Source organism: Dermacentor andersoni, chromosome 3 (genome assembly GCF_023375885.2).
Source record: "Dermacentor andersoni chromosome 3, qqDerAnde1_hic_scaffold, whole genome shotgun sequence".
Classification (NCBI taxonomy): domain Eukaryota; kingdom Metazoa; phylum Arthropoda; class Arachnida; order Ixodida; family Ixodidae; genus Dermacentor; species Dermacentor andersoni.
The window spans coordinates 85420546-85448402 of record NC_092816.1 but is presented as its reverse complement, the minus strand read 5'-3'; the positions used below and the strand labels follow the sequence as shown (position 1 = coordinate 85448402).

The window sequence follows — 27857 nt, the reverse complement described above, 5'->3', positions numbered from 1 at the left end:
AAGAATTGAATGTTGTATGCAAGCTATTCTTGAAATTTACTGATTGGTTGATCGAGCAGGCTGCCAGCACACAACCCACAGGGAGCCCTTGCTGGTCGCAAGCGACATTTTGGCCAAATTTTATTCAGGCAGCTGCATTTTTCGTGCCATGACACACCACGTGTAATGACAAGAATTCCAGTGCAACTGCAGTTGTTCCTTGCAGGACAGTTGCCACCTGTCCTTACCTGTTTAACCAGATGAATCTGGGGAAACCGGCAAAGTGCCCAGGCAACAATGGCTTCATTCTCGGCAGTTGACAGACTGCACGTGCTGTACAACAGCCGGCCGCCAGGCTTCAGAAGTCGAACAGCCTAAGTAGTGGGTGAATGATGACAAACACAATTTTAGGTGCTTGGATCTCTTCTCATACAGCTCAGCCACTTAAACATAACCGCTTCTACTGCAGGACCAGATATTATACAGTCATTTACAAATCCCGTTTATCTTCTCATAGAACTCAATGTTTACACATACCGCTTATAGTGCAGTCGCTCGAGACGAAACACCGGTTATAATGCGGTCGCTGGAAAATCCTGTTGACAAGCGAGGCAGCGAGCGCGCTTCTCAATAAGGTGTGCCAGGAAAGGTGAGAGTGATGAGGGCGATGTGAAGGAGGAAGAGACGTAGAACAATCGAACAAACAAGGAACAGATCTTTAAAAATGCGGCGGCTCAGAGGGTGCGAGGGGGTTGCCTAGGTGACAGAAAAGACTTCTGCTACGGCCATTTGTCAGCGGCACCTGGTTTACATTAAAGCATGCACATTATCACTCTTTGGTTCTTCAGTTTGAGTCAAGAAAGCAAATAAAGTCACCGACTGATATTTTCAGACATGGACGGGGTCTTAAAAATTTCTGAATTGTTGGGGAGGGCGGAAAAAAAAGAGGTTTGATGGTAAAATCAATTTGGTGTTTTATACAACTCAAGCATCGTGGAAAAATCGGTTGAGGGCATGGGTGTGCTTTGTGTTTGCGGAGTTCACCCATCGTGATGAGTGTCATTGCGAAGTACACATATGACTCGCGCAACCTTGAGTTTAAACTGCATTCCACAAATTCATCAGTTCGGAATGTTGTCTGCAAACAAGCTTTTACTGTTCCTACCAGCAGACGGGCACAAAAACTATTGCTGTATGTTCTCGCGGTAGTTGCCGGCGGATGGCCCGTGTACCCTGCTTCCAGCAACACCAAGGGAGAGCTTCCAGCAACACCATGTCGCCAGACACCCTCGCCGGCTAGGCCTAAACAAGGCTGTCTCGTCAGGAGTTGGCAGCTAACGTTGCGGTTCAACGCAGAGTCAACAAAATGCTTTGCAGCGGCTGTACAGCACCTGGAAAGTGGAGCAACCACCTCGCCAATGAAAGTGAGAGCAAATCCCTGTCGTATGCTTTGATTCCCAGACCCACGCGGCTGATTGGTCTACACGTTTTGCACTTGCGCATTAAAATATTATGTTTTGGTTATAGTTTGGTACTGTTTCTAGTGCGGAAATTCGCAGCTCTGGGGACTTCCATTATAAGCAGTCTATGCTGTACATTCTTTTTTTTGTGCTAGTTCACTTAAACAACTGTGCAAGAGCAACTATCTCAGCAGATAGTCCTTCTCAATTTTAGACTTCCACAAAAACAAAGATTGTGTAAGCATAGTGTTACTAACAAACGAAAATACGCTTGTACCTTGAAAATCCAGACTCGCAATGCCACACAGTGAGAGGGAGAGAGACATCCTTCAACAAATACTGAAGATGTTTGCCTGGTCATATGCCTAATTCTAATTGGCCAGATTAATGTCCTGAAACAGCATAGTGGGTTATGATGGATGCTGTTGTGGAGGGCTCTGGATTACTGTTGACCACCTGGGGTTCCTTAACGTGAACACAAATCTAAGTACACAAGTGTTGTTGCATTTTATCTCCATCGAAATGTGGGTGCCACGGACGGGAATCAAACCCATGAACTCGTGCTCAGCAGCAACACATTATAGTCACTAAGCCAAAACAATGGGTGGCTATATGACCATCATCCTTGTACAGTCAAACCTCGATACACCAAACCTCGATTAAAATAAATCAATGATGTAACAAATTATTTTCATTTCCCGATCTTAGTTACACTAAAAACCATACATTTGTTTTTCTGTGATTTAAAGAAGTAATCTTGTGACACGATTTTGATTTTAAAATGTTTTTGGCCATCTAAAGGTGTAAGCAAAGCAAATTAATGGCTTTGAAAAGAACATTTGGTACATTTTCGCCTCGGTGGGAATCGAACCCGGGCCTCCGGGGTATGAGACGAGCACGCTTCCCCGACACCACGGCAGCTCCACGATTCTGGTCGACGAAAGGTGGGCCTAGTGTGTGCATCATTGGGCATATGACGGCACAGCCAATGGGGAAGAAGTGGCGCCACGCCACGCCATGCAGTAGCGCGCCAGGTGCTGTGTGAAGGGAGAGGGCAATGCCGGTATGCCATATCTCCCTCGCTCTCGCTCTCGGAATCCTGTGCTATCCACGCGTTTCTTGTCCGCACAAGCTCTCGCCTGCGTTCTCACTGCGCCTCAGTAAATAAAAATGTGCCAAGCATCACAATGCGCTCGCTTGCCCGCGAGGAGTTCATAACTCGAAGGACTGCTCAGCAGCGTTCAACTGGACAATAATGCTTTTGCATTCACAACATGTAAGAAGTGCTCAGTTGTCCTCGGATTATTTCCAAGCGTCCTTCCGTATGAAAAGCATGACCAGAAAGAACGGCATCAAAGCGAGTGCGCCGGGACGTGCAGCCAGGAAACGCCACTATGCCATTGGTCGTTTTGGTAAACAACTTGCAGAGACCGTGGGGTGCGTTAGCTCGCAGCACTCAGAGTAACATGAGAGCTGAGGATTTTTTCTGTGCAAGGGGTTTGGGGAGGGAATGAATGCACTATGATGTGATCAAGCACTCGAGGGGTGGGGGGGGGGGGGTAGGAATGCATGCTCATCTGCCTTCTCTCCCTAGTGGGCACATCCACGCGTGGGCCACACGCTCTGTCTGGAAGGCAATCTCCCTTCAGCATGTGTAAAGTGCACGCCATGATGTTTGGTACTCTGATGCACATTGTGTTCCCATGTGTCTATGTTGGCAATTGCGCAATCTCACGTTTTCGAGACACGGTGCGAAGTGCTCACTTGTGTTGTGACAGCGAGTTCATGGTCATTGAGATCTCTTAACGTTTGCCTGAGTGCACGTGATAACGATAAAACTATGAACCTTACTTCTTGTAGTAGTTGCTTCTTTGATCTGCCATTTGTTTTTGCTTGGCCAGGACAAATATCTGCATCTCCTAATACTTTTGTTTTTAATTTGTGGGTGCCAGCTGTGGGCAATAAGCACAGTCAGCCGTGGAATCTAAGATTATGGCGCTGTACAACACAACTCAGGCAAATCTTGGATGCCGTGAGCTACGTCAATGCATTGCTTTTGGCGCGGTCTGCACCACACACATTGCTGCTGATAGCCGCGCTATTATGGCCCATCCTCCTTGCGATTTGTTTATTAGCGCTTACTAACAAGATAATATCTAGCAGGAATGCTCTGGGAATTTGTGAAGTTGTTTATAATGCTGAAATTTTAAAACCTCAAAATAACGAAGTTCGTGACTTAATGAAGTTTTTCACCACAAGTACAACTTCTTTATATCAAGGTTCGAGGGTAATATGAATGATACATAAATGACACATCATAAATCCAGTGAACACGCACGTTACATGCACAGTCATAAACAGTGGCAATTAATAAAGTGTCTCAGCAAGGTCAGTGTCCTGAAGGAAGACCAAGAGAACTTTCACGAAAGGAAAAAATTTACATCCACCTGTCTCGTAGAACGAAGTTACCAAGGAAAACTATTTACGTTTCCTAGAAAGAAAGCTTCACAGCTGTAGAAAAATTCTTCCCAGACCAGAATGAATTTTTCTTCAACTGCAAAGCATTCTTGATGCCACAAAAACCAATATTTCTATACATTGACATCTGAGTTTTAAGGTGTGTAAAGCAGGCCATACCATATTCCCATTCTATTAAGCAGCCATGACATTTTGTTAGATGATGCATCATCTGCAGCTGAAAAACCCACCGTCTCCAAGAGTGCCCTCTGCTGTGGAGGATAAGACTGAAGTGCCTTCGCAGACTGCTCGTAGCTCAGACGAGGCCTCCCTCCAAGAGCACTACATGGGGCATCCAGGAGAATGCAGTCAAACTGGTTGGGAATCTCTGTGCCTGCATTCACGCGTAGAGTAGGTGAACTTCCTGGAATCAAACAGTTCTCCACTGAAGCGAAAATGCCAAGTGGGAATAGACAGGCCTCGGCAATTAGAAGTTACTGTTACGAAATCTCAGCAGCTTGTGCAACACGTGTCACAGCAATAATGCAAACTTTTATGTCAATGTTGCACGAACAGTTGTGCACAGAAAATGAATGTCTTACAGAGTTCTAGTAATAACAGAAATGAGAGCATAGTGGTGTAAGACAATGCTCACAAAATTCGTCGAGTAAAGAGTGTCTGCAATTACCATCAGAGTAAGCACAATGGCCACTGCAGGGCAATGGCCTTTGCTCGAGATCTCCAATTAGCCCAGACCTGCATTAATCCAGTGCCTTCAAATTTCCTAATCTGATACCATGTGATCCTCTATTATCATTGACATTGTGTTCCCCTTCACTTGGCACCCATTGCACCCATCACAATTTCACAAACAGCCCGACTGCACTTTTTCTTCTCAATCTCACTTAAAACATGAGCCTATGCACACCACATGAATAAGTGTGGCATAAAATTGAGTGGGAGGCATTGCTACAAAATTGTGGCCAAGTACATGCATACAACAGCACCATACTTTTGAATGAGATCTTCAAGAAAATGTTCGATACAGGCAATAATTCTATTCCCTTGGGTTTGATATATCAAAGGTCAACTGTATAAGACAGCTTGTGACTCAGCAATCAAGGTATAGTAGACTTCTGTTAATTTGACCACTGGCTAATTCAATTTTTTTCTTCATTCAATCTAGACTGAAGGTATGGGCCAGTGTCTATACATGTTTATGGACCAATACTTTCATTGTTTTGATCATGAAGTCCATCCTCAGCGGATAATTCACACTTGACTGAGCAGCATGCATGCCCCCCTGATCCCGACAGTACCACCAATGGCGTTGGCCTTGACTATGACATACGATGGGTACTCTTCAGATGTGGACACGTCATAACAAATGTCACGAGTACTTCCAGATAATGTCTCTTCATGCTGCCCTTAAACAAGCCATTGACCAGTGTCATCCCGTAGAAAAGCAGCGCAACATAACAGCAAAAAAATAGAAAGAAAGAAAATATGGTCTCGTTGCCATGGCAACTGGCAGAGGACTGGCGCACACAGGACCAATGTGAATGTTTCTGCTTTGTCGCTGGCAGGGTGCTAATGGTTACTTCTGGGACACCTTTCAATAGCGTGCCAAAAGTATGGCCTTTTTAGTAGCTACTAAAACAGAGTTCTTCCTGCAGCTTCACGAAACCGTGCGCAGACCAAGGTTCGACAAAGGAACACAGTCATGTCATTTTATTCATTCCACAAAACAAGAGCGTACAGAAAACAATGCCAGAACACCGGACATTTCCCACAGAAAAGCACTGCCACCTCTCACGTGACAGACCTATGATCGGAAAGTCATCCGGTGGTGCTGTTTCGAAATAGGGGACAGTATCAGCCCTCCCTGCAAGGCATGCTGTCCACACTTAAAGAGTATATCTTACATCGTGGCCTTGACGCCAATAGTGGAACGCGAATGCTTTGAAGACACGCTACCTCCCACTGAAAAATCAAATTTTAAGCCAGCACTCGGCACAGCTTGAGGTGAGAACAGCAGTTCACAATGACCGAATGTGTACTATTTACTCAAATCTAATGTGCACATTGTTTCCTACGAAAATAAGTATGACAACTGCCTGCACATTATAATTGAGGATACAAAAACCAATATCATGGGTGAGACTGCGCAAGCATCTTGCTTTTTGAACATTCACTTGCACTCATACGATTCAGCGGTGCCACACTTTCAACTGTCAGCATGGCGAGGCGGGAGCACAAGTTCAACAACGCCTACTCACTGACGTAGAAGGCAAAGCAAACTTTCGGAAAGCGAGATGCTCGCCCACTACCACTGACATTTCTTGTGCTGGCACTAGCCTGCTGTCTAAGCCAGCCAGAACAAGTTTTCACATATGCTGGCAACAACAATGCACTTCTGTTATTACAAAATCATCATATTTGCACAGAGAGGTATATACAAACTTTTTCTCTGTGAAGGCAAACTCTGCACCTTACTAGTGATCACTGAAGTTGAAGATATTCAACATGTTTCTTACTATAAAATCTGGTATGCACAATATTCTGGGGTGCGTTACGGTCAAGTCACATTTTTCTTACTGTAGAATTGGGTATGTGCCATATTCCAGGGTATGTTACAGTCAAGTAACAGCTGCCAAATAAACCAGCTGCAGGATTGGATATTTATTGTGCTTTTGCTTTTGATCCAACCCGCCGTATATGATGGCAAATGTCATCAATATTGAATTAACAAAGTCATCAGCATCAGGTCTCAAGTTCTGTAATAAACAACAAATCCTGTAATTAGACAAAACCAATGCATGCCAAGTCAAGCGCTGCTTTGGGCAAGGTGAGCAAGTCTACTCTGTACAACACAAAAAATCAGAAGTGGCGGCCACGTCATATCCCTAATGCCTGGTTTATATCACTAATGCCTGGCCAAGTGTATGGGGTTTCAAGCCACACTGTGATTTTCCCATCGAAAGCTGAGCACATCAAGCACTTGACAGGGTAATAACGGTGAGAAAGTATGAAGAGCACTCTGCGTCTAGAGAGAAAAAACAGCAGAGGACCAGGCTTACTATATGAGAAAGACGAAGGCATGCAGTGTGTACGAGGAAAGAAAAATTATGTAGATCTAATGCACACCTTGGGTGCCTATATGAAGCGAAGCTTTCGTAAAGCGATTATTGAAATGCTATATATATATATATATATATATATATATATATATATATATATATATATATATATATATATATATATAGCATTTGAATAATCGCTTTACGAAAGCGATTATATATATATCGCTATATATGCTATATATATATACATATATATATATATAGCATTTATTGGTTTATTTATTTATAACTTTACTTGGCAGGAAAAGATTTTAAGGATGGGTGGTTGGAACTCCTCCGTCCAGGGCCCCACTGGCCTTTGCCGCCTGCCCGACCTGGCTAACTAAGGATTTTTGACCTGCAGAGCTGGAACGGGTGAGCTGTGCCTCTCACTGCTCCATCGTGTTATTGCTATTTGGCCTATGAGGGCACTTAGTGCACTCCCAGGTTACATGCATTTGGGTGGGTATGCCACTGCACCAAGGGCAGTTGGCCCTATAGGAAGTGGGATACATGGCGTTCAGCATTTTTAGAGAAGGGAATGCCTCAGTCTTTATTTTATGCCAATCAGCAGCCTCTTTGCCACTAACTCCCGAATGCAGAGATCTAACTTGGATCGGGCTTGGACTTGACGAAGTCGGCCCGAAGCAAGAGGCGGACTTCAAAACGCCCAAGTCGGCTTTCGCGTTTCATAGATGCTCAAGCTGACTTACTTCGTCAAGTCAAGACTGTGCTTCAATACAAAAGCAGGTTGCTCGTCTGTGTTCGAGGTTAACAATAAATTTATTAGCGTAAGGCACGTTGTACAGCAAAAAAGTATGTATCTTTCCAAATTTCCACCAGGGCATAAGTGCTGAAGTATAGTTTGCGTAAACTTATTCCATCTGGCTACGTCCGCCGCTGCGATGGGCAGTGTTGCTTGCGGAAAGCGCGCGTTCCCGGCGGATTTAAGTGGTCTTCAAGTTTCGGTATTTTGGCGCGCTTTTTGAGTTGCAGGTTTCACCATCTTTTCAAGTCGCCGCTACACTTTTAGGCGACAGTGTATTTGAGTGCAAATCAATTTTATCGTCACATTTATTTTGCTTTGAGCTTATCTTTAACTCAGAGGTCTTGTTGCATGTTTGCTGCCGTAGAGAAGCGAACGAAATGGTTGGTTCGTATGGTGGTCCTTAAACGGCTTTTGTTCTCGATTGCCGCAAGGCGTTCATGCGCCGTCTGGGCCGGCAACCGGATACAAGAGGCCGAGACGAGGCATACGGTCGGTTTCTGAGGGAGCTCGCGCGTCCCTTTTCGCCTACAGGCATTCCAGGAGGAAGGCGACGGCCCGTGTTCTGCTCGGGCTACGTGACCCTTTGAAGAAAAAGCCAACCTATTCGAACGCACTAGGCCGGAGTCACAAACAAGAAAAAAACTGCAACATGTGCTGCGAACGAAGAGTACCAAGCGTCGTCGAGTCCCCTGCCCGGACCCATATGGGTGACAACACCCGATAAAAAACAAAATAAATAAGTAAAATGACACGTGCAAACGATTTGTCTGCTTCGCATGGAGGGTTTGTCGAGAACAACGAGAAGGAGAGTGCGGCACAGTCGTAGACATCGCAAATTGGCAGTGCGTGTCGTCTGCTAGGAAAGTGTCGTCTGTTAGGAAAACAAGTTGTGGGGCTCGCGCGACGGCCGCGCGCCGCATTTGGTACGAAATTTCTGTTCTGTCAACAGGCTTTGACGCTGAAATGTCACACTCACGTACGGTCTCCTCCCAAGAGAATGCACCGCAACGCAAGACGGCAGCCCGTTTTAAAGAAGACGAAAAGAGCCTGCCGACGACACTCCTGAACGACTACAAGCATATTGTGGAATGCAAGAAAACTGATGTCGCGTCGTTGACCAAGAAGAATCAGACATGGAAAGACATAGCAAAACATTAGAATGCCAACCATGGAATTACGCGGCGCGATCACCTGCAACTGAAAAAATGCTGGACCAACCTGAAGCAAAAGCGGAAAGAGGAAGCTGCGGAAGAAAAGGGAAAGCGCCACAAGACTGGTAAGCGCACATGTTCTGCATGACTGACTTATTTGGGCTACTTTTTATTATGTGTAGTCACAGGAGATGAGAAAATACGCTCGCAATCAATCTTTCCGCGACTGCGGGAAGCGCACCAGCATCGGGCGCGGGTGCTTCGCGATGAGCAGAGTCACCTTTCCAACTGCGCGGTACATTGTTGACTGAGGAATGCGGACCGGACCTCCGGTGACTGTTTGAAACGTGCCAGTGCCGTAAAACATCACAGCCATCAGCAACTGCAGCATGAGAGGCACACAGTCGGTCCTCTGTTGTCCCCGCTTACCCGGATAGGCAACATAGCGAGAAGTCGCACGGCGTTCTTCTTGAATCTGTAGCGACCGAGGAATTGTTCGTCGTCGTACAGCTCCATCGGATTCCCTCGGTCACGCAGGGTGGGTCGCGGAATTTTCGGCAAGGGCTGCGTCTCTGAAAATTCTGTATCCATGGCGTAGCAAGCAAACTCGAAAGCAGCTAACCTCCGCGCGACGTCCGTTCGGGAGGCTGCCATGTTGGAATAACACACGAAGTCAGTTTCAAGCTAGCCCGGGAGCAGACTTCAAACTTGAGCGGACTTCGACGCAGCCAAGTCGTTCGCAAGTCGTCCGCAAGATCAAGCACGATTTACGGCACGCGGCGAAGCTGTCTTGAGACTGCCAGAAGTCAAGTTCGAGCCAAGTTAGATCTCTGCATTCGGGGGTAAGTTGTCAGTGAGGCCATGGGCATCTTCTGGAGACTTTGCATCAATGTAACAAGGATATGTTTGGCATCTATATTGATGGGATTTTGTGAGGGACAGTGCGAGTAGTTAGAAGATGCCGTCACTCAGTTAGTAGACCCTCAAGCTTTCACATTAGCCTTTTCATTCCCTTGTAACCCCCCACCCCACCCCAAGTTTCCCAGGCACCAGAGTAGGAGATGATGGTGGTTGAAAGATTTGGGGATTATTGTGATGCTAGCCGCAGTCACGTGACCCTTGAGAAACATGCGACATGTCTCCTGGGAATCCGTGCCCATGTGCGAGTCCTCTGCGAATGCTCTGCGTGAGTGAAGGCGATTGCCACTGCTAACATTTCAGCTAAGGTGGGGTATCCCGCCGTGGCCAACACCGTCATTTGCTGCTGGCAGATCGCGTTCACGACAACCAGGGCTTACCTCCTTTGGTAGCGCTGCCCGATCACCTCTGCATATGCAGCTGCGTCCATGTAGTACGTATAGTACCTAGGGCTATTAGAGTACATTGAGTGAATATGTTTTGCGTGTGCTTTTGCACCTTTCCTTGTTGTACTCGGGATGCATGTTCTTGGGAATTGGAGCTACTGTAACTGAAGGAGAGATAAATGGGGTATGCTGGGATATTGAGTCGAGCCAATATTGCCCTACCAGTTTTTGTGAGGCTGAGACGTTCCCTTTGTCACATCAGAGTGGCCCGCCTGAGTTCACTGAAAGTATTATGTGCTCCCAAAGCTAGCATGCACTCCATGGAGGTACATTTAGGCAGGCACAGAGCTGCCTTGAAAGCGGTTTGAATTACCGTGTTGGCTTGCCTTTCCCCTTCCCTGCTCAGGATTTGGTAAGGTAAGCCATACGTCATTCGAGTAATTACTAAGGCCTGTACGAGCCTCAGGTTATAGTCTTCTTGCATGCCCACCTTTTGATACGTCACTAGACATATCATTTGGGCTACATTATCTGTTGCGGATTTGAGGGTTTTGAGCATCTTTGCTACCCTCCCGTCACTCTGAAACCACAAACCCAGCATTCGCATCGTCAGTACCTCTTGGACCATTTGGCCCTGAACCATGATGTGAATCAACCCTCTGGATCCAGATGACCTCGAATTTTTCGGGTGCACACTTCAGCCTGCTTCCTCAGGAAAATTTCTCAGCTGCTAATACTGCACTTTGGAGCATATACTATTCTTTAGCCCCTGGGGAACCTCTGCTCGCCCACAGGATGATGTCATCCACATAGAGCGTGTAACCTAGGTCGGGTGTTCTAAACCAGACTGTGCGCGAGGCGACACATTGCCATGTTGAAGAGCAGAGGAGATATTAACGCTCCTTAAGGTGTTCCTTTGCTAGGCATTTTAAATATCTCCAATGTGATTTAGCCACTACTGATGCGCGCCTCACGGTTGGAAAGAAATGCCTTTATGTAATTGTAGGTGCGCTCGCCACAACTCGCGAGATTTAGTTCCTTGTGTATTGCAGCGTGAGAGACGTTGTTGAAGGTTCCTTTGAGGTCTAGTGCTAGGACTAGCCTCTCGTCGCTGTACGGTATATTAGTCAGAATTTTATCTCTATGTAGGAGGAACGCATCTTGACAGGATAAACCTGTGCGAAATGTTATAATGGTTTCTGGGAACCAGCTCCACTCTTCTAGGTATTGCTGCAGTCTGCTATGGATCGCCCTCATATAGCTGACCCAGGAAGGATGTGATCTACAAATTTTGTAATTTCGTTCCTGCATCTCTGATGTAAAGGAAAATGGGCCACATGCATGTGCGCACACGGTGATAATCTCAAAGAGCTTATAATTGCTTGCATAAGGAATGATGAATGCAATGAATGAATGAATAATGAATGCACTAGGCAACTATTCCTGTGTTGTGCATCAGCATCCCTCCGTATAACCATGCGAAAGAGCAAATGCGGAGTATAGCAGGGGATGAAAGATGGCGATAGCGAAGAAAGTACGAGGAGGAAAGCGGAGGAGGAGGGCATGGCGAAAGCGTGAGAAGAAAAGCGTAGTGCCAGGCAAGACGTGTTCCATGGTGAGGATTGCTATGAGATGGCACCAGAGTAGTGCATGTCGTCTGCTCACTGATGATGCCATTGATAAGGCATGCCGTAAGTGTGTGATGGATACAAAGCACCGCATGTGCGGATGTCTGTCTGCGTTGGCTGCTGTGAATCGCGCCCACGCGTCATGCGCGTGCTGCATCTTGCGATCTCCCAATAAGCATGGCAGTCCCGCTACACTTCGTTCCATCTGCAACATGCCGCACGAGACCGATTGTCCGCACCAGCCAATATATCGTGAAATGGAAACAGGTATGGAGCTGCACTCAAATTTCGCATTAGGGAGCATTGTAATCGTGGGTGACATTTCTTTCACTATAAATTTGCACAGTGGGGGGGGAGGTGCATTCATTATGTGGGTCAAAATAATGTTCATTTTCTTTCCGATCTGTAGCACCAGATAGGATGCCTGGCATGCGCAGGCATCTGGTCTGGAAGCCACGCAACAGCAAAATGCCTGCATTCCGGCATGTCAGATGTCGTAATGGCCGCTAAATTGTACTGTGCATCTCCTACTTTTGCTGCACTACTGAAGTTCGATCTGGCACTACAATACGGCAAAACACTCCAGATCCAGCTGCTGTTCCGGCGTGTTGGATGCAGCATCGGATGCCAAATTGTGCCGCGCGCCTTTTACTTTTGTCACACACCGGTCGTCTGACTCAGCTCTATGTAATGGCAAAAATCCTCGGATCCGGATGGTGTATTGGATACCCAATCGTACCGTGTGTCTCCTACTTTTGTCACTCGTAGGGCATCCGATCCGTCACTACAGCATGGCAAAACGCCTTAGATCCGGCGCGTCACACGCTGCATCAGATGCCAAATTGCACCGAGTGTCTCTGACTTTTCTCACAGCTGCAAGTTTAGGTGCGATCATTAGGTGAGGAAAAAAACAACTAATTCTTTTACTGGAAAAGGAGAGGGGGGAGGACGTACATTACGCGAGAGCATTCATTATACGAGCAAATACGGTAGTTAGCATCGACCCGATAGAACGTGCCATTGCGGCCTAATAGTTCATCAGGCTGCTGTGCAGTGGAAATGAGGTTGCAGTGGACCATTGGCATACAATTAAATTTTTTTAAAGGGGCCCTGAAACACTTTTTGGACACAACAAGAAAACGTTGCCGATCTGTAAACGAGGCTACTATGAACGTGTGAGCTAAATATTATTGTACTGCATTCAGCAGGTAATTTATAATCTCATATAAAGAACAGTGAAAAATCACTGGCTCTCTCCTTTGCAATGTTGTCATGTGACTACATTGCAAGGAGCCAAGCCTACCAACAGTTTTTCGGCGACTTCATGATGTAAGAACATTCACAGTTTACTGTTATTGTTAATATTGAGTTAAGTGAGAGGTATATCTGTCTGCAATTTCAAAAATATGGGAAAGGCATTTCATCTTTGCCCTGCCAGTTCATTCACAACAATTGCATGTAGGTGTGTCAGCTGCGCATGGCCTCCGAGATGGTTTCATAGCGTAGATACCGTGAGGCAGTGGCACAGCCAGAAGTTTATTTCAGGGGTGGGGGGGGCGTCCACTGACAACTACCACTCCTTCCCTTCCTTCACTCTCTCCACCCACCCACACACACATACACACACACACATGCACACACACATATTACATAAATATATATATATATAAAGTATATAGCTCAATTGATAGAACATCGCACGTGTAATGTGAAAATGTGGGATTGTTCCCCACCTCCAGCAAGTTATTTTTTCAACTTTCCATTTCATTATCATTTCTTTAATTCAATTATTCAGCACAAGTAATTTTTCCTGTGTTGTCCTCGGTGTCTTTGTTTGTTGGCTTGTTATGATATGATTAATAAAAATTGGGCCCCTCAGTTAAACTTCTTTCTTCTCGTTCACATACATATATATTAACAAACACCTAGCTCCACCCGGACAAGAATGCTTTGACGAGGATGCACGTTTTGCAGGCACTCACATCAAATAATGCTATCACCTTTATGCTATTCTTAAGAATGATGATATTAAAAAAAAAAACTTAGTTTACGAATTGGTGCACTTATATGATGCATGTCGATGACCTAGCTGATACACGACTTGGAAAAACGAGCAGCACTAAAAACGGGGCCATGCAAGAACAAGACAGCACACGATCGTGTGTCTTCTGGTTTGCAGGCCAGACTTGTTGCAGCCCAGGTAACATTGGAGTTCACCGTTATTTTCCAGCCAGACCTTCTAGTGCGTGGTACGGCCATGGCTACATACGGGAAAGGGCGAGCACTATTTTGCAAGTTTCCTATTACTCAATCGCGCTTTCGGCGTTGTGGGCATGCTATATTATTCTAGATTTAAAAATAAAGGAACAAAGCTTTGCACTAGAACTTCGATAGTATCATATGACGCAAGTTTCACTCTTTTGGTCACCTGCTGTCCAACCTTTATGAAAAGATGTTTGAAAGTAACTTGTGATTATGGTATTGTAGTCATCATGTGACATACATTGTCATTTGATCACACTCGGGAACTGATGAGGCAGACAGTCCAAAGCAGGGCTGCTTCCTGTTTAGAAGCCTTTCTGAAAATTATGGCATCTATTGCTTGCAGTAAAATAAGAGCCGGTAGCTCCGAAAAATTTGAAAGCGTTGTGTCTCCTGACATCCGTTTATGCTGAAAACTGCGGAGACGTTTAGTTAGGATAGGCTCTCCACAGCAAGCAGCACGTGTTACCATGTGGTAGGTGAGCCTCAGCTAGACGATTGGCCATGGCTGTCTGGTGTTGAGCAATCAGGCAGTGACGAGACGCTCTCCGTATGTCCATAATTACCGCCAACTTTGTTCTTGCTGCCTTTTATGTGCACCCCCCTTCCTCGTATCCATCACTCCACTCCCCTTCCTAACATTGTTTTCCGTTAGTCACTGTCACACTCTTTACCAGTTTCTTGAAAGGAGCAGTGGCCGCTAACCTTCCTATACATATTTCTGTTTCTGCATGGACTTTGAGGCCATGGTCCTACCTGCCCTCCCACCTGTTTGTTGTGGCGGTTTCTTAGCTTCCCTGGCCCAGCATCCCCGTCCTTGGTATATTTTGCCGTGCGCAAATGAAAGTTATTTTAAAGCGAAGCTTTCTTTTTCCGTAAGTTTACCCGCATCGGCGATGGTTCAGAGCGTACATATACATGGAAGGAGTGTGGCAGAGAAGAAAGAAGATGTGAGAAATTCGTTTGGACCTTTGCACCGCGTTGAATGTGCACAATGCCCTCTGGAGCTCCCTGGGCGTCGATCACCACATTAGCCTCTTGACAGCTGTAATTATCCATGACCCCTCTGCAAAACCACTGCAGAAATTGCAGCACTTACATTTCTACTATACCTAAGTCCAGAGGGAAGCTAGATAGAATAGTAGAGAGAAGCCAGAGAATGGGGAGAACCAACACAGTCGCGAAACGAGTGAATAACAGCCTTGCCACTTTTTGTTCGCAGTTCCCATACAAGGGGGTGAGGAGGAGGGGATAGGGAAAAGGTGATGCGAGAAGGCAAGGAAATACTACTAATATAGACACGACAGCAGTTGCAGAAAAAGTGGATAAACTTAAGTTCTAGGTACAGTTGATATAACAATCCCTTTCTACACCTTTGGACTGCCACTAGACCTCTTTCATCTATCTTTCTGTTCTATGCGAAAGGGGGTGAGGGGTTTCGTCAGAATTTTTTTGGGTAGGCGGGGCGGTCGACCTCCCCCCCCTGGCTACGCCAATGCCACGGGGACCATGGGGTGCAGCGACAAGCCCTCTCACTGGCGAGATGCTCAACCTTTTGGTGGGACCTTGACCCCTTGCCATCTCCCCTGCGTAACTTCCAGTGCGCTAGTGCAGTCGAAAAGAGAGGGAAAGCTGCCCATCAGTGCGATAACTACTGCAACTATGCTTACACATGAAGGATTCAAAAAATGTTTGCAGCAGCAGATTCGTGAGGCAATGTCCTTCAATAGTGAGGCTATTCTGTAAGTGCGATCTATCCAGCAAGATAGCAGCAACACTCAGCAACACCGAGCAGCCACAGCCAGGAAAGCCCAGAAAGGTTTGCAAAGAAAGCTTCGCTTTAATAACCAATCCAACAAGCACCCAGCTTTCTGCACTGAGTCACTGTGCGGCTTCTGACTGCTGCACGAGGCTGATTGATGTACACATCAGCAGCTTTTGTGATACAACCTCAGATTTTCACAATGTACAGAGGAGTCCAGGTCGACATTGTCCATCTCAAAACTGTGTGTGTCACTTTGCACATAGTTTAAAATCTCCATATTAAAAGGGGGTGACATGTTTAACGATTTTACAAGCGTTAAAGGAGATGAGGCCCCGTACTGTCATTGCTAAGGTGGCAACTATCTAATACAGTGGAATCTCTATAAACGGTAATCGCTTAAACAGAACTGCCTCTTAAATGGGACAACATCTTTGTGGTTAGTTGGTTTTGTATTCATGCAATCGTATTCAGCTTTGTCTCAGTAAATCGAACTCCTAATATATGGAACCAAATTCCCTGGTCCCTTGAGGTTCCATTTAATGAGAGTCCACTGTAGTAATAAAGTAAACAAAAGCAAGACACAGCAAACAGTGACCCTACAGAACTGAAAGCTGTTGCTGTAGCACGAGCCAAATGGCAATCAAGTCAACATATCTGTTTGTTCAAGACTCTCAAAATGCCTTTGAAGGGAGTAAAATGAATGACATTAACTTGCTTCAAATCTGCTGTAAGGAATACCTCAAACAAAAGAATACAGTGTGCGCACAAGAATAAGCAGAAGTTATTTTTTGGATCAAGGATCCAGCTCATGTTTCTAACGAGCTGTACCACCTGTGTAAGATCGTAATGCATCCATCACTAGAGGAAAAATGTCACCTAAGGAGATCATGCTCACCTTGACGTGGAAGTGAGTCAAACTCATTGGCATCATGGACAAAGGCCTGAACGCAAGAAATCTGCCAGCGTTCGCAGTTGCTTCGAATCTTGGACACACGGTTCTCAGACCTGTCCAGGGCAACCACCAGACCCTGAGGAAAGCGCAATGTAAGAATCAAATAGGACAAGCAAACATCCACTGCGCCAAAATTCCAGTATGAGCATGAGATCACAGGTTCAATTTTTCATGACACGAGCCATATTACTGTTGTTTGATTCATTTGGATCAAATTGAGAATGTTGGCAACTTTCACATCACCAGCTCTGTGATGGGGTCAGACTATAAACACAGTAGCATAGTATGATTTCGATAAGTGTACTACTCACGAACGTGGAAATTGCCAAATGGCATTAGCATCAGGAAACATACACGCAGAAACCCCTCTGGGAGTTGTCTAAGTACGCATAAGCATTGTGACTCTTGCTCATATCCATGCCGCCCGGCGTCAATATCAATGATAAGAAACTTGATCCAACCCGTGTACCGTGCTTACTTGAATCTAATGTGCACTTCTTTTTCTATAAAACGGGTCCAAAAATCGCATGCATGTTAGAATCGAGTACGACCCTAAATCTGCGTTACCATATTGCCATTGGCATTTCAATATGGCCGCCTCGTATGCGCTTTGAGCCTAGCTTCCATAGCTTCCTCCATGTGCTGCAGTACGTGTGCTTAGGCAATGCTTCCCTTGGCTTAGGTTAGTGCACCGTCCGTCTTCCCATTTTCTGCGTTTGCTCTATCAGCATGGAAGTGCCGACTGGAAAGACATGCCGAGTTCATCATGATGCCGCAATTAAAAGGAAAGCGATCACGTGTGCAGAGACGGATGGAAATCGGGCCGCATCACGGGCGTTCGGAGTTCCCGAAACTTGCGTACGGGACTGGCGCAAACAGGAGAGGCGTTCTACACTGGTGGCTGCTACGTATGGCGCGGCCGCGCGGCCCCTATTTTGAAAGCGATCTGTGGTGGAAACAAGAGTCTAAGCATCTAGGCACACCGCGCTGTGTTCTCGTCGCTTAGCTCGTGTCGAAGCGAGAGGCTGCACAAAGGTCAATTCCCTCACTCCTGCTACCGCACTTCCTCACTCCAGCATTTAAAGAGTTTCCGCGGTCATTGAGTGAGACGTGTTCATGCTTGTGTGCGTGTGACACCATGCTTGTTAATTTAGTTAGTAAGCGAATGTTTAAAAGTTCATATGGTCAATAAAACTACTATCCCTACTTTTTGTATGGCTGCCTACTAATTTGCTATCATAATTGATGCTTCGCCTTTTGCGTGAAACTGACTTTTTTAATTATCTTTTACTTTATTGCATTGGGATTAAATCTGTTTCTTTCCCAAATAAGAGAAAGTTCTATTTCTCTACGAAAGAATGAGGTGCGTGGTACTGTAAAGGACTTTTCTTTCTTTAGGTCACAGCAAACGGGTGCATGTTACAATCGAGGGTACGTTAGAATTGAGTAAATAGAGTAAATCTTATCAAGCCTTAGCAGTCGTTATAAACCTTATTGGACTAGATCTGACTGTTATCAACCCTTATCTGCTGTTATCAACCTTATTGCACTGGATCCGTTTCTTATCAACCCTTATCTCTCCTTATCAACCTTTTGGACATGATCTGACCCTTATCAACTGTTACCAGTGCTTATTAGCAATATTAGAATTGATCCAACCATTATAAGCCCTTATGGCTCTTTAGAACCTTATCTATCCGCGTCGAACCATTATCAACCATAATGAGACCCACATAACTCTCATCACCCTTTATCATCCTTATCAAGTCACTGACAGTTTAACTATCTGTGTTGCATGACGTGAAGCGCATGAACCCCCATAGATGGGTGGCATTTTGGTCGGTGAAGGAACGCCCGAATGGAAGGTGCATCCCGTGACCACCAAAACGCTACAAGGATGTGGTGTGTTCAGCATTAAATTTTTGCAATATCGTAATTTTCCTGATGTCTACAATGCACTAAGTCGGCTCTACATGTGGTTCTAGAGGTGGCTTTTATTCCACCATCACCATATCTTTCAACAAAAGCTTTATTGCAACTGTTGTTTTATACACTGTCTTCTTTTACAGCAATTCGTCTTACATCACGGACAGGTTTCCTCGTACTGCAGGCATAGAAATGGTTATGCATTTAAAAGGCTTTGTTACAAAATCGCAGCCCTGTTGACGTGTTGTGCCTAGCTTTCTACAGTTCTCTCTCTTACTGCTCACCTTCTCACTCCTTTGTACCTCTGTAACATGCTCTCCCTCCTTCTTTCTTCCCTACAGTGAAATTTCGATATACCTAACGAACTTCAGAGGACCGTGGAAAATTGTTTGTTGTTCTGAAAGGTCATCCTCACCAGCCCCCATACATTTCTACAGGGCCAAACTATTGTTACTTCGACCCTGAAGTTGGCCTTCACCAAATAATTTGAAGCTGACCAATCAGCACTCTTGTGCCTGAGCCCTATGGTAATCCCAATAGTGATGCCTTTAGTGGCAACTATTGTCTCAGCAAAGCTTAGGCCTTAGGGGGCAGTGAATGCGCTGAACACAGTCAGCTACTGTCAAAAATGTTTACTCTATTTTCGCCCTGCCCTAGGAAGATTTTCAAGCAATAACCGTAGCTCACAGTGTCTGATTATGATATGTGCCCAATTATAATGCTTGCCCTTCCTTTTTTGAGGAAGATTGCGCCGAAAATGTTTGTGTAGTGCAATTGAGCACGAAACCAAAAACCGCCTTCGCTGTGTTTGTATGCTTTACCACATATCACGGATGTATAAGGACGAAGCTGACTTTAAAAACCGTGCAGCAAAACTGACTAGGAAACTGGGCCCCACTGAGAAACATATATTAGACTCTTGCGCATTTTTCTTGCTAGGAAAGTGGTTGTGCATTAGATTTCTACTTTGTTTAGAAGCTTTAATGTTATTTCTACATTAGTTTTCTGTTTTGGACACATAGAAAGTGGGCACACGTTTGATTAGGGGGCGTATTGGAATGGGCTAATACACTGCCAAATGAATCAGCGGTGTGTTTTAGCATATTTTATGCATCTTGTATCTCGTTTAATTCCACTCACTGGAAAAGCCAATCAACTTCATCGGTCCCGTCAAGGTCAAATTAACGAAGGTTCATTGTACTAGATTTTAACACCACCTATGCGTTGCTCCACAATGCTTGCATTGCAAGGGCGCTAATTGAATGACCTTATAAGGCAATTCGGTGCTCCTGCCTATCTTACTCCATGGTCAAGCTTATGCGAAACCAGCACTGGCCAGGAAGCGTTATGGCAGCTTGAGTGTGAAGCTAAAATATCATGACACCGTCTTGGTGGGGAGGCCATGAAAATGGCACAACTTTCTGAGCAACTAGAGACATATGGATTTATCATCGTTAGCCCTATGTGTCCAGCAAAGCTGCCCATGGCTGTGCACATTGCGTTGAACACGTGCTCTTACATTCTAGCATGACGGTGCCCAGTGAGGTCAGAGGCTGCACATGTGCCTGAAAATGACCGGTGAATTTGTTGTTGCAGAATTGCATCATGTGCTGCTGAAAAATGTATGCTCCGCCCACTAGACTGTGTTTTATGGTGCTGCCGTTGGCTTGCAAGGTTTCAGCACTGGTTGCCCATTAAAGAGCAATAACTGCAGCACCATGGCTGAGTGGTTGTGTTCCTTTCTGCCAAGGACTGCCCGTCACACCCCACTTGAAACTTCTGGCATGCTTGATATTTCTCGCTACTCAGAACAATCCCACAGCTAACATTTGCAACAAATGTTAAGTAAGGATTCAGACATATTTAACATGTGCAAGGTACTCAGAACACCCGTACTGGTAACGTTCAGAAATAACAGACAGAAAAGGGCGGAAGGTGAACCAGCCTATTCCTAGGGTTCACATATCTGCTGGTCCTCAAAAGAGGCACTGAAGGCAACTTATTAAATCAATGTTAAAGCGATAGGTCAGTGTTCCAAGGTTTCCAAATTTCACTTTGAGAACAGCTTTCACAAGCAAGAATATGAGAAGCATGGGAGAAGACAGGCACTGCCACTATACAAATACAGCACCAGCTCCCATGACATGACCCGCTTAAAGTTGGTAAATTGTGGTCAGCCCCCGATGAAAGTTAGTTGCACTGCACTTCAATGTCAAAATGCCATGTGGCCAATTTTATTACCCTTTCCTACAGAAAAACACCACTCTGCCTTTGTGAGGATGTGATAACACCTAGGTGTCGGCCTTCGACTGAAAGCAAGCAGTAGCATCCATCAAAGCATGACCTCCAACACCTACACAAAAGCTGATTCTACTTTCATAGCACGAGCTCTTACGTGCCACATGCAACGTTTGTTGCAGGTGATTTGAACTGTGAATTAATTGTGCAGCACCTTCAATCACAATATTATCTGTAACCAAGTGATCCATTGGCACAAAGCACGCACTTAAAGAACACTTAAAAAAAACATAATCCGATAGTAATCTATATTGATGCATCTGCCTTTAATGTCCCTTCAAATCAATCAATCAATTGGCATGAGAATCAGCATGAATGATCCTTTGGGCTTGAGCCACCAAGAAGTCAGTATAAGGCACACTACACTTGTTCAGTATAAATATCTGTAAAAGTGTGGAATCACTATTAGTAAAGGCCACTCTTTCCAGCAGTGCGCAAAAGCTCCACTACAAAATGGAATGACACCTACCATATCATTCATAAGCGTCACCAGATGTGTGGTCTTGCCTCCAGGAGCAGCACACATGTCGAGGACAGCGTCCCCGGGTTTCGGTGCCAAGATGTGGCCACACAGTGCGGAAGGCAAGTTCTGCAAAAAGAGCTGCGATGGCTCCAGTCCACCGAGGGGAGGACACCCTGACACCGGCTCAGTCATTCGCACGGCACAGCCCCTGCAATCGATCACAAGCACAGACAGGCTTACTCTGAGACATTTACTGCTGCTACTACTCATCATGGCATCACTGTGTCATCATTGCCAGCCCACTCCCTCATTCGCTGCTTCACCTTTGCCATGGCACACAGAAAAATCGTGCAGATCCCACACACTGTGCAAATCACTGTAAGCAAAGCTTTGGTAAACAGGATAAGAATAGATAAAAGAGTGCTGTTGCCAATTAACTTGATGTACTCCACCTGCTGTAACGCCTTTTAAAAGGTGATGCAGTGCAGCTGTGGCACAAGGCACATGTCTTCATCCGAGCCATGCTTTTGAGCACCGCATGCATAAACAGATTATTTTCAGCCAGTGAGCTTGTTGGCAATAAATTGTCCTTCCATCACGATGTAGCCAGCAGGTTTTGTGCAAGTAAGCAGACCATGGTAGAGTCGCTCTTCATTCTCAACAGCTTCCACCATGTTTATGACATTGAGTGCGAATTGCACAGAGTGAGAACAAAACTACTGCTTGCCACAAGTGCTCCAGACGAAGCCGTGGTCGCTATAGTTGCGATTATGGATGGCAACCGCGCATTTCTGAAGGCATGTAGCCAATGAGGTATCATGTACAACGCAAATGCAGTAATAAAAGCACAGGCTATAAGGCCCAAATAGGCATGAAGCGTTCTGGCATTCCTATCGCTTCCAGACCGCTTTGCACTGATAAATATTGTGATGCGGACTCAGCCACTTCGTTCCAGTTGGACGCTAGAGTTCATGCTGCTCCCTTGTGTCACATATTTGTGGCGACCTGTGCCAGTTGCGCACCCAGGGTTGTCCAAACTAAACGGTGTGTGGCCAAATATTTCTGCATTAATGAGAGTTTGAGGCTGTTAAAAGGTGCATAAGCCTGCTGGGACCAGAGGATGAGTCTGAATTACCTCATTTTCCGTATTGACAAGGGTCAAACCAACGAGGTTTTACTATATTATGTTTCATATTCCTGCCTTTGCTGCTCGGGCATTTTATGCCTGCAGTATTCAATCAAACGAATACTAAAAATAAACGCTTTTTTCTCTTTTTTTTGTCAACCACTCGTAAGAAGCGTACAAAATTTTAAGAAAACAAAACCTGCAGTGTCTCTGAGAACTCATCAGACGTAACGATCTATAATTATGGATGGAATTCGTAAGATTCAAAGCAGAAAATGAAAAGTTGAAATAGCAATTTCAATCATGCCATAGAAACAAAACTGCTTTTCTCTCTTTTTCAAGCCTCTATTTCTTTCTCTCACACTCAGCAAGTTCCTAAGGAAGAAAGCAGCCAAGACAATTCTGTACAGTGGCCATTGAGGACAGGCATTGGAAAAAAATAAATAAATAAACACTAAGACCACACACTCAGACACCTGGTTGACAAAGATGTCTGCCCTGGAGACCAGCGTGGTTCCGTTGCCAATGAAGACCCGACGTCCCCGATATGGTCGGGTGCGGCCCTTCAAGCACTGGCCATCGAGGTCTCCATAGACGGCCACCTGTTGCCCAGCCTGCAGACCTGCATCCCAGTTGAAATACTTACAAAAGCAACCCAGCACAAATGTAAGCACAAAACAAAGACCCAGAAGTTATCCCATTGTTTATTTCACTGGTTTCACTGCCGCTCTCTGTTTACAAGTAGTACAGACTCACGGCAATGCTGAGCACATTGCTATGGGGGCAGAGTGCAATAAAAACTGACAATAACCTAGCCTATCACCCAAGCACGAGCACCTAATAAGGTATTGCAATGGATGATTCATTGTTACGTTGTTGTTGCACTGCTGATTCAGTATTGAACACCTTACACATTTCACAGACTCCTACTTTGTTTCGCAAGACAAACAAGTTTTGTCTGTTCCTATCCTGGTTTAAGTTTGCATTGTCTGTTCTTGTTGCTTGCATACTAAGCTCGTGATCATCTAGTCTAATCGAGTTATCTGTGGCACCTCCATTTGTTTTATAATGGCAACAAAGAGATAAAAATAAGCAAAAGCAACCAGGAACTGGATTGGTAAAATTGTGACAAGTGGTTCCAAAGCGCAGGAACAACCTGATAGTGAGAGCACTGTGTTCTTCCCACATTTGCCGTGAGAGGGAGGTCGGGAAGCAGTAACCACTTCTGAAGCATTCATTTGAAATGGCCCCTTTTTCTGAAGCAGCAGCCACTGCTCCGAGCAGCAAAAAATTTTTGCTCCCCTTTAAGCTGCTAGCACCTCATTCTAGGATGCTGAATTGAGCAAACTGATTAAGGAAGCACACTGACCATGACAATATTCTGGTTCCTCTCACCCCGACCTGTTTCAAGCCATGGTTTAATAATGGGTGATTTGATTCTATACCTTAAGTTGACAAATAATGAATCAATAGTGTCAGCAAATGCATTGTTCGAGTAACAACATGGTTAATTTTAAAGGTAATTTATCTATAACAGCATTATGACAATCGACAATCTATATATCAGTCTTCCCATCTCAAGTGTGTATGCTGGCCAGCTGTTAAAACAAAAATTAATTCTTCACAAGGCCTACCTGTCTACCGAACAACCCTCAAGTTTATATAGCTCGAATGATTTGGTACTCTCACTATGAATTAAGCTGCAGCGCCACTTATCACAATTTCAACGCTCCAATTGTTGGTCACTTGTGGTAATCTTTTTTTGTTGCCACTGTGCTAGTACCTATGGCTACATTGTTTACAAATTTACCAGATCAATAAAATGAAAATGAAATCCATACTGCACTTTGTCACTTCCACAATGCACGAAAACATTTCACACTTCACAATACCTGATTTTTCTCACAAGCAACACTGTGAAGCAATAATGCACTACTTCACCTCACACAGGACCCACAACAAACAGTGGGCGAACAAGAAAAGACTTAGGGCAGTGATGAAAACAAGTCCCCTTGTTGTAACATTCCTTTGTTTGCCAAGTGTTGATTACTTTTGGTCCTGAATTTTCTATGAACTCTTTACTTGTTATCACCAGCAATAATTTTCAATACAGAGAAGTGATGAGCTGTTATGTAAACAATGAAAAAATATTAAGAATACTGTTTTTATCGTTACGTGTATTTATTCACACTGGCATACAGGGCAATTAGTCAGCATACAGGTCCATAAGTAAAATATTTTTGCAATGCCTAGCTTGCCAGCAATGAAATCTTTCTGAGCTTGACCAAGTGCTACACTGCATTCATACAATCAGTACTATTGCACCATAACCCTAGGAGCAGAGCTAAGCTGGATGACTCTGATATGTCAGCCAGTCAGCAGAGATATCTTTTTCTGTTGAAAACTAGCAAGCCGGGAGAAATTGGCAGCCTAGTTGGTTGGACATTCTTGAATGAACAGCAGTACACTAATATATAGACACACAGGCACTGAACTACAACCGGAAGGCTTATCGCTACGTGAAAGCCTTTATGCTTGATAAACAAACATAAAAAAACCTAGTTGTGGTTAGGTCTGAATGCAGTCAAGTAGATCTACAAAACACAGAACAAAGAGCACAGACTCATTTTAATACGACAGCTACTAATAACTTGAAACTTGGCTTGCTCTTTCCATTCGTCTGTCCTTGGTGACTGATCACAATGGCTGTTGTCTTGAGGCAATCTGTTAATCTTGAGCTTTGTCCTCACCACAGGGCACCAAATGAAGCTGTACACCCCAACTAGGGAATTGAGGTTATTTTCTTGCGGCAATGTGATGTGCACATAGGACCTGGCCGTGCTAACCACTTGGCTATCGTGCAACATCCACGCTTATTATTTCTGGAAGGACTGAGCACCACACAGACTCATTATAGTGGCTGCATTTATGCATGTGTTTCAGAGGCCATGACAGAGGATACTGCGCAACAGATGAGCCTGATGCTGAGTGTGTTGCAAAGAAGTTGTTCTCGGGATCAGCGCCCATTGTGAGAGCTTGATGCTGTCTGCAAGAGGGCTTGTAAACCCCACTTTGGGCTAGTGTAGCTCAATAGCTTCAAACAGTTCCAGTCTGAAAAGGTGGTCCTCTATATGTGACACTGCTCTCACATGGTTCACAGGTTTTCACAGCTTCTTATGTGGTGTTCCCACCTTCGGGTGGTTCTTCGTGCCCTCACTTCATCGAGCGCCATGAGTCAAAGGATTCCTTAATCCCAACCCAAATGGGCTTAGAGCTGAAGGATTTGCTGAGGTAGTACTGAATTCTTTCTCTTTGTCTTTTGATCCAGTTTCACTTCACCTAAGGTTATTACAGCCAGTTACGACTGAAAAACAGTACCTTTCGGAGCACCCATGATGCCAGGGACGTAGACATGAGCTCCCCTCAGAACGGCTTCAGCACAGTCCCGGCGAACCACCACTTCTCGCGAGGATGGCTGCAGGTGACAAGGGCTCTGCCGACCCGCCAACACCAACAAGTCGGGGATGGAGGGGTGACAAACGACTTGTGGTGCCAATGCACTGTAGCTCTGGAAATTCAATAACAAGCTGAGGTCTGCACCTACAAGTACATTAAGCTATCTGTTGGACTACATGCCATGGGCATATAAATGAAAGCATATTTGTTCACACTGCTTCTACAGTTCTCATCTGGCAAACACAGAAAAAAATTACGGCATGCAGTTACAGTTCTAGATACGCGAGGCACCATGATTTAGTAATATGCAAGCTAGTGAAATATGCTAAACCAAGCAGATTTTCAGCTTGTGATGTTAGTATTCCGAAATGCAAAATGATTTTTTACATAGATTACACCAAGAATAACCCACTATGCGGTTTAAGTTCCGCTTCAAGAAAAGGCTAATACATCACATTCACGAAATCAAACACGGAAACCTTGTATTACATGCAGTAGGAATGTATTTGGAAAGTCGCTCGTCCAGCACACGATCTTGTGAGTGTATTACAAAGGGTCAAGTCCCGGCCAATCGAGTGCAACTGACAACATGTACCAAGGCGAACATCAAAAGCTATAACTCACCTCATTAAGGTAAGACTGTACAGAATTCTTAGCTGCTTCTGTGCTGGTGAGGCGCGTGTTGACCCGCACTGTTGTGTACTGCGGCGGCAGGCTCAGCCAGGATTTGAGACATGACAGCCGGCCTTCTGCATCAGTGACCTGGTGAGACTTGTGTAAGCAAGCGCAGACAGCCAGTTCTCCTGCCTAAATACGTTCTCCTTGCGAGCTTACCTCACACAAATACACACGGAACACGCGCACGTGCACATGCTATTTCACATTTTCGCAGTATGAATAATTAACAGCGTGGAATAAAAATGCTTGCGCACTATTAACAGCTGAGCTAATATGGCTCCACCGACATACATTGATTTAGCTCCTTTTATACTTTACAAACCATGTCGCGCGCCATATCGATCACGGTAGTAAATGTTACATGGCTCGCAGATATGCAGAAGATTGCAAACTATCACGCCTGCAGAAGTAGCTTAATAATTTTGTTTTGTACGACACGCTTTAACTTCAGCTGTGTACAGAAACTTCGGTCACAAAGAGCAACTTACTCCCGCAGCCTGGAACTCTTCTAATAGTAGACATTCTACGTCAGGACTTTTTGCAAACGGGTTGTTTATTCGTAAGTCGCCCATCGTATGGAGAGTGGATCGAAACAGCAGTGGTACATAAACACTCTTCCTGAGCTGCTCGAGTCGCCAGACTGAACTTATGATCATAACGAGTCCGCAGCCATCCGACTCGAACTTTACGCAAAGTATTTACATGACGTCGACTCAGCCAGCTCTGCACTTAAAGAAATCATTTCAGTGCACCGCAAACTTCATACACATGGGAGACATGAAACTATTCTTGCCGGCTTGTCTTCGGCGTGCGTTGGCTATATAGGCTGCGCCCGGCACCGGTTTCTGTTTCGTTCCTACCGTTCCTGCAATGGTTTGCTTCTGTTAACCTCGTGGGCTCGTATACATGCTCATACAGAGGCGCTGGCTCATGCGAATGCTGTCATCCAATTCCAACGAAGTCTGATTTTATGGAGCGTTGGATATGGTTAAATATGGAGGAAGGAAAAGGACAGGAAGGGGCACACCGCAACGCGATTGGAGCCAAACCTGTCGGCCCAA

The 27857-nt window shown here is 45.1% G+C and overlaps 1 protein-coding gene across 3 annotated transcripts in view; it reads right to left on the bottom strand.

The window, feature by feature from the left end:
• The window catches only part of LOC126543994 (tRNA (cytosine(72)-C(5))-methyltransferase NSUN6), a 29406-nt gene extending 1806 nt beyond the window's left edge, over nucleotides 1–27600 (bottom strand). Inside the window, exons 1-8 of one of the 3 annotated variants that reach the window (XM_050191175.3) lie at nucleotides 27285–27600; nucleotides 26743–26889; nucleotides 26041–26230; nucleotides 23131–23284; nucleotides 21543–21744; nucleotides 16793–16925; nucleotides 4148–4290; nucleotides 228–353 (exon numbers count right to left, since the gene is read on the bottom strand). In XM_050191175.3, the coding sequence (XP_050047132.1) occupies nucleotides 228–353; nucleotides 4148–4290; nucleotides 16793–16925; nucleotides 21543–21744; nucleotides 23131–23284; nucleotides 26041–26230; nucleotides 26743–26889; nucleotides 27285–27452 (1263 nt within the window). In that variant the 5' untranslated portion in view covers nucleotides 27453–27600. The remainder of the gene's footprint in view (nucleotides 1–227; nucleotides 354–4147; nucleotides 4291–16792; nucleotides 16926–21542; nucleotides 21745–23130; nucleotides 23285–26040; nucleotides 26231–26742; nucleotides 26890–27284) is intronic. The other 2 variants (XM_050191178.3, XM_050191186.3) reach the window with 2 other exon arrangements.
• Between the last annotated feature and the right edge of the window lie 257 nt (nucleotides 27601–27857).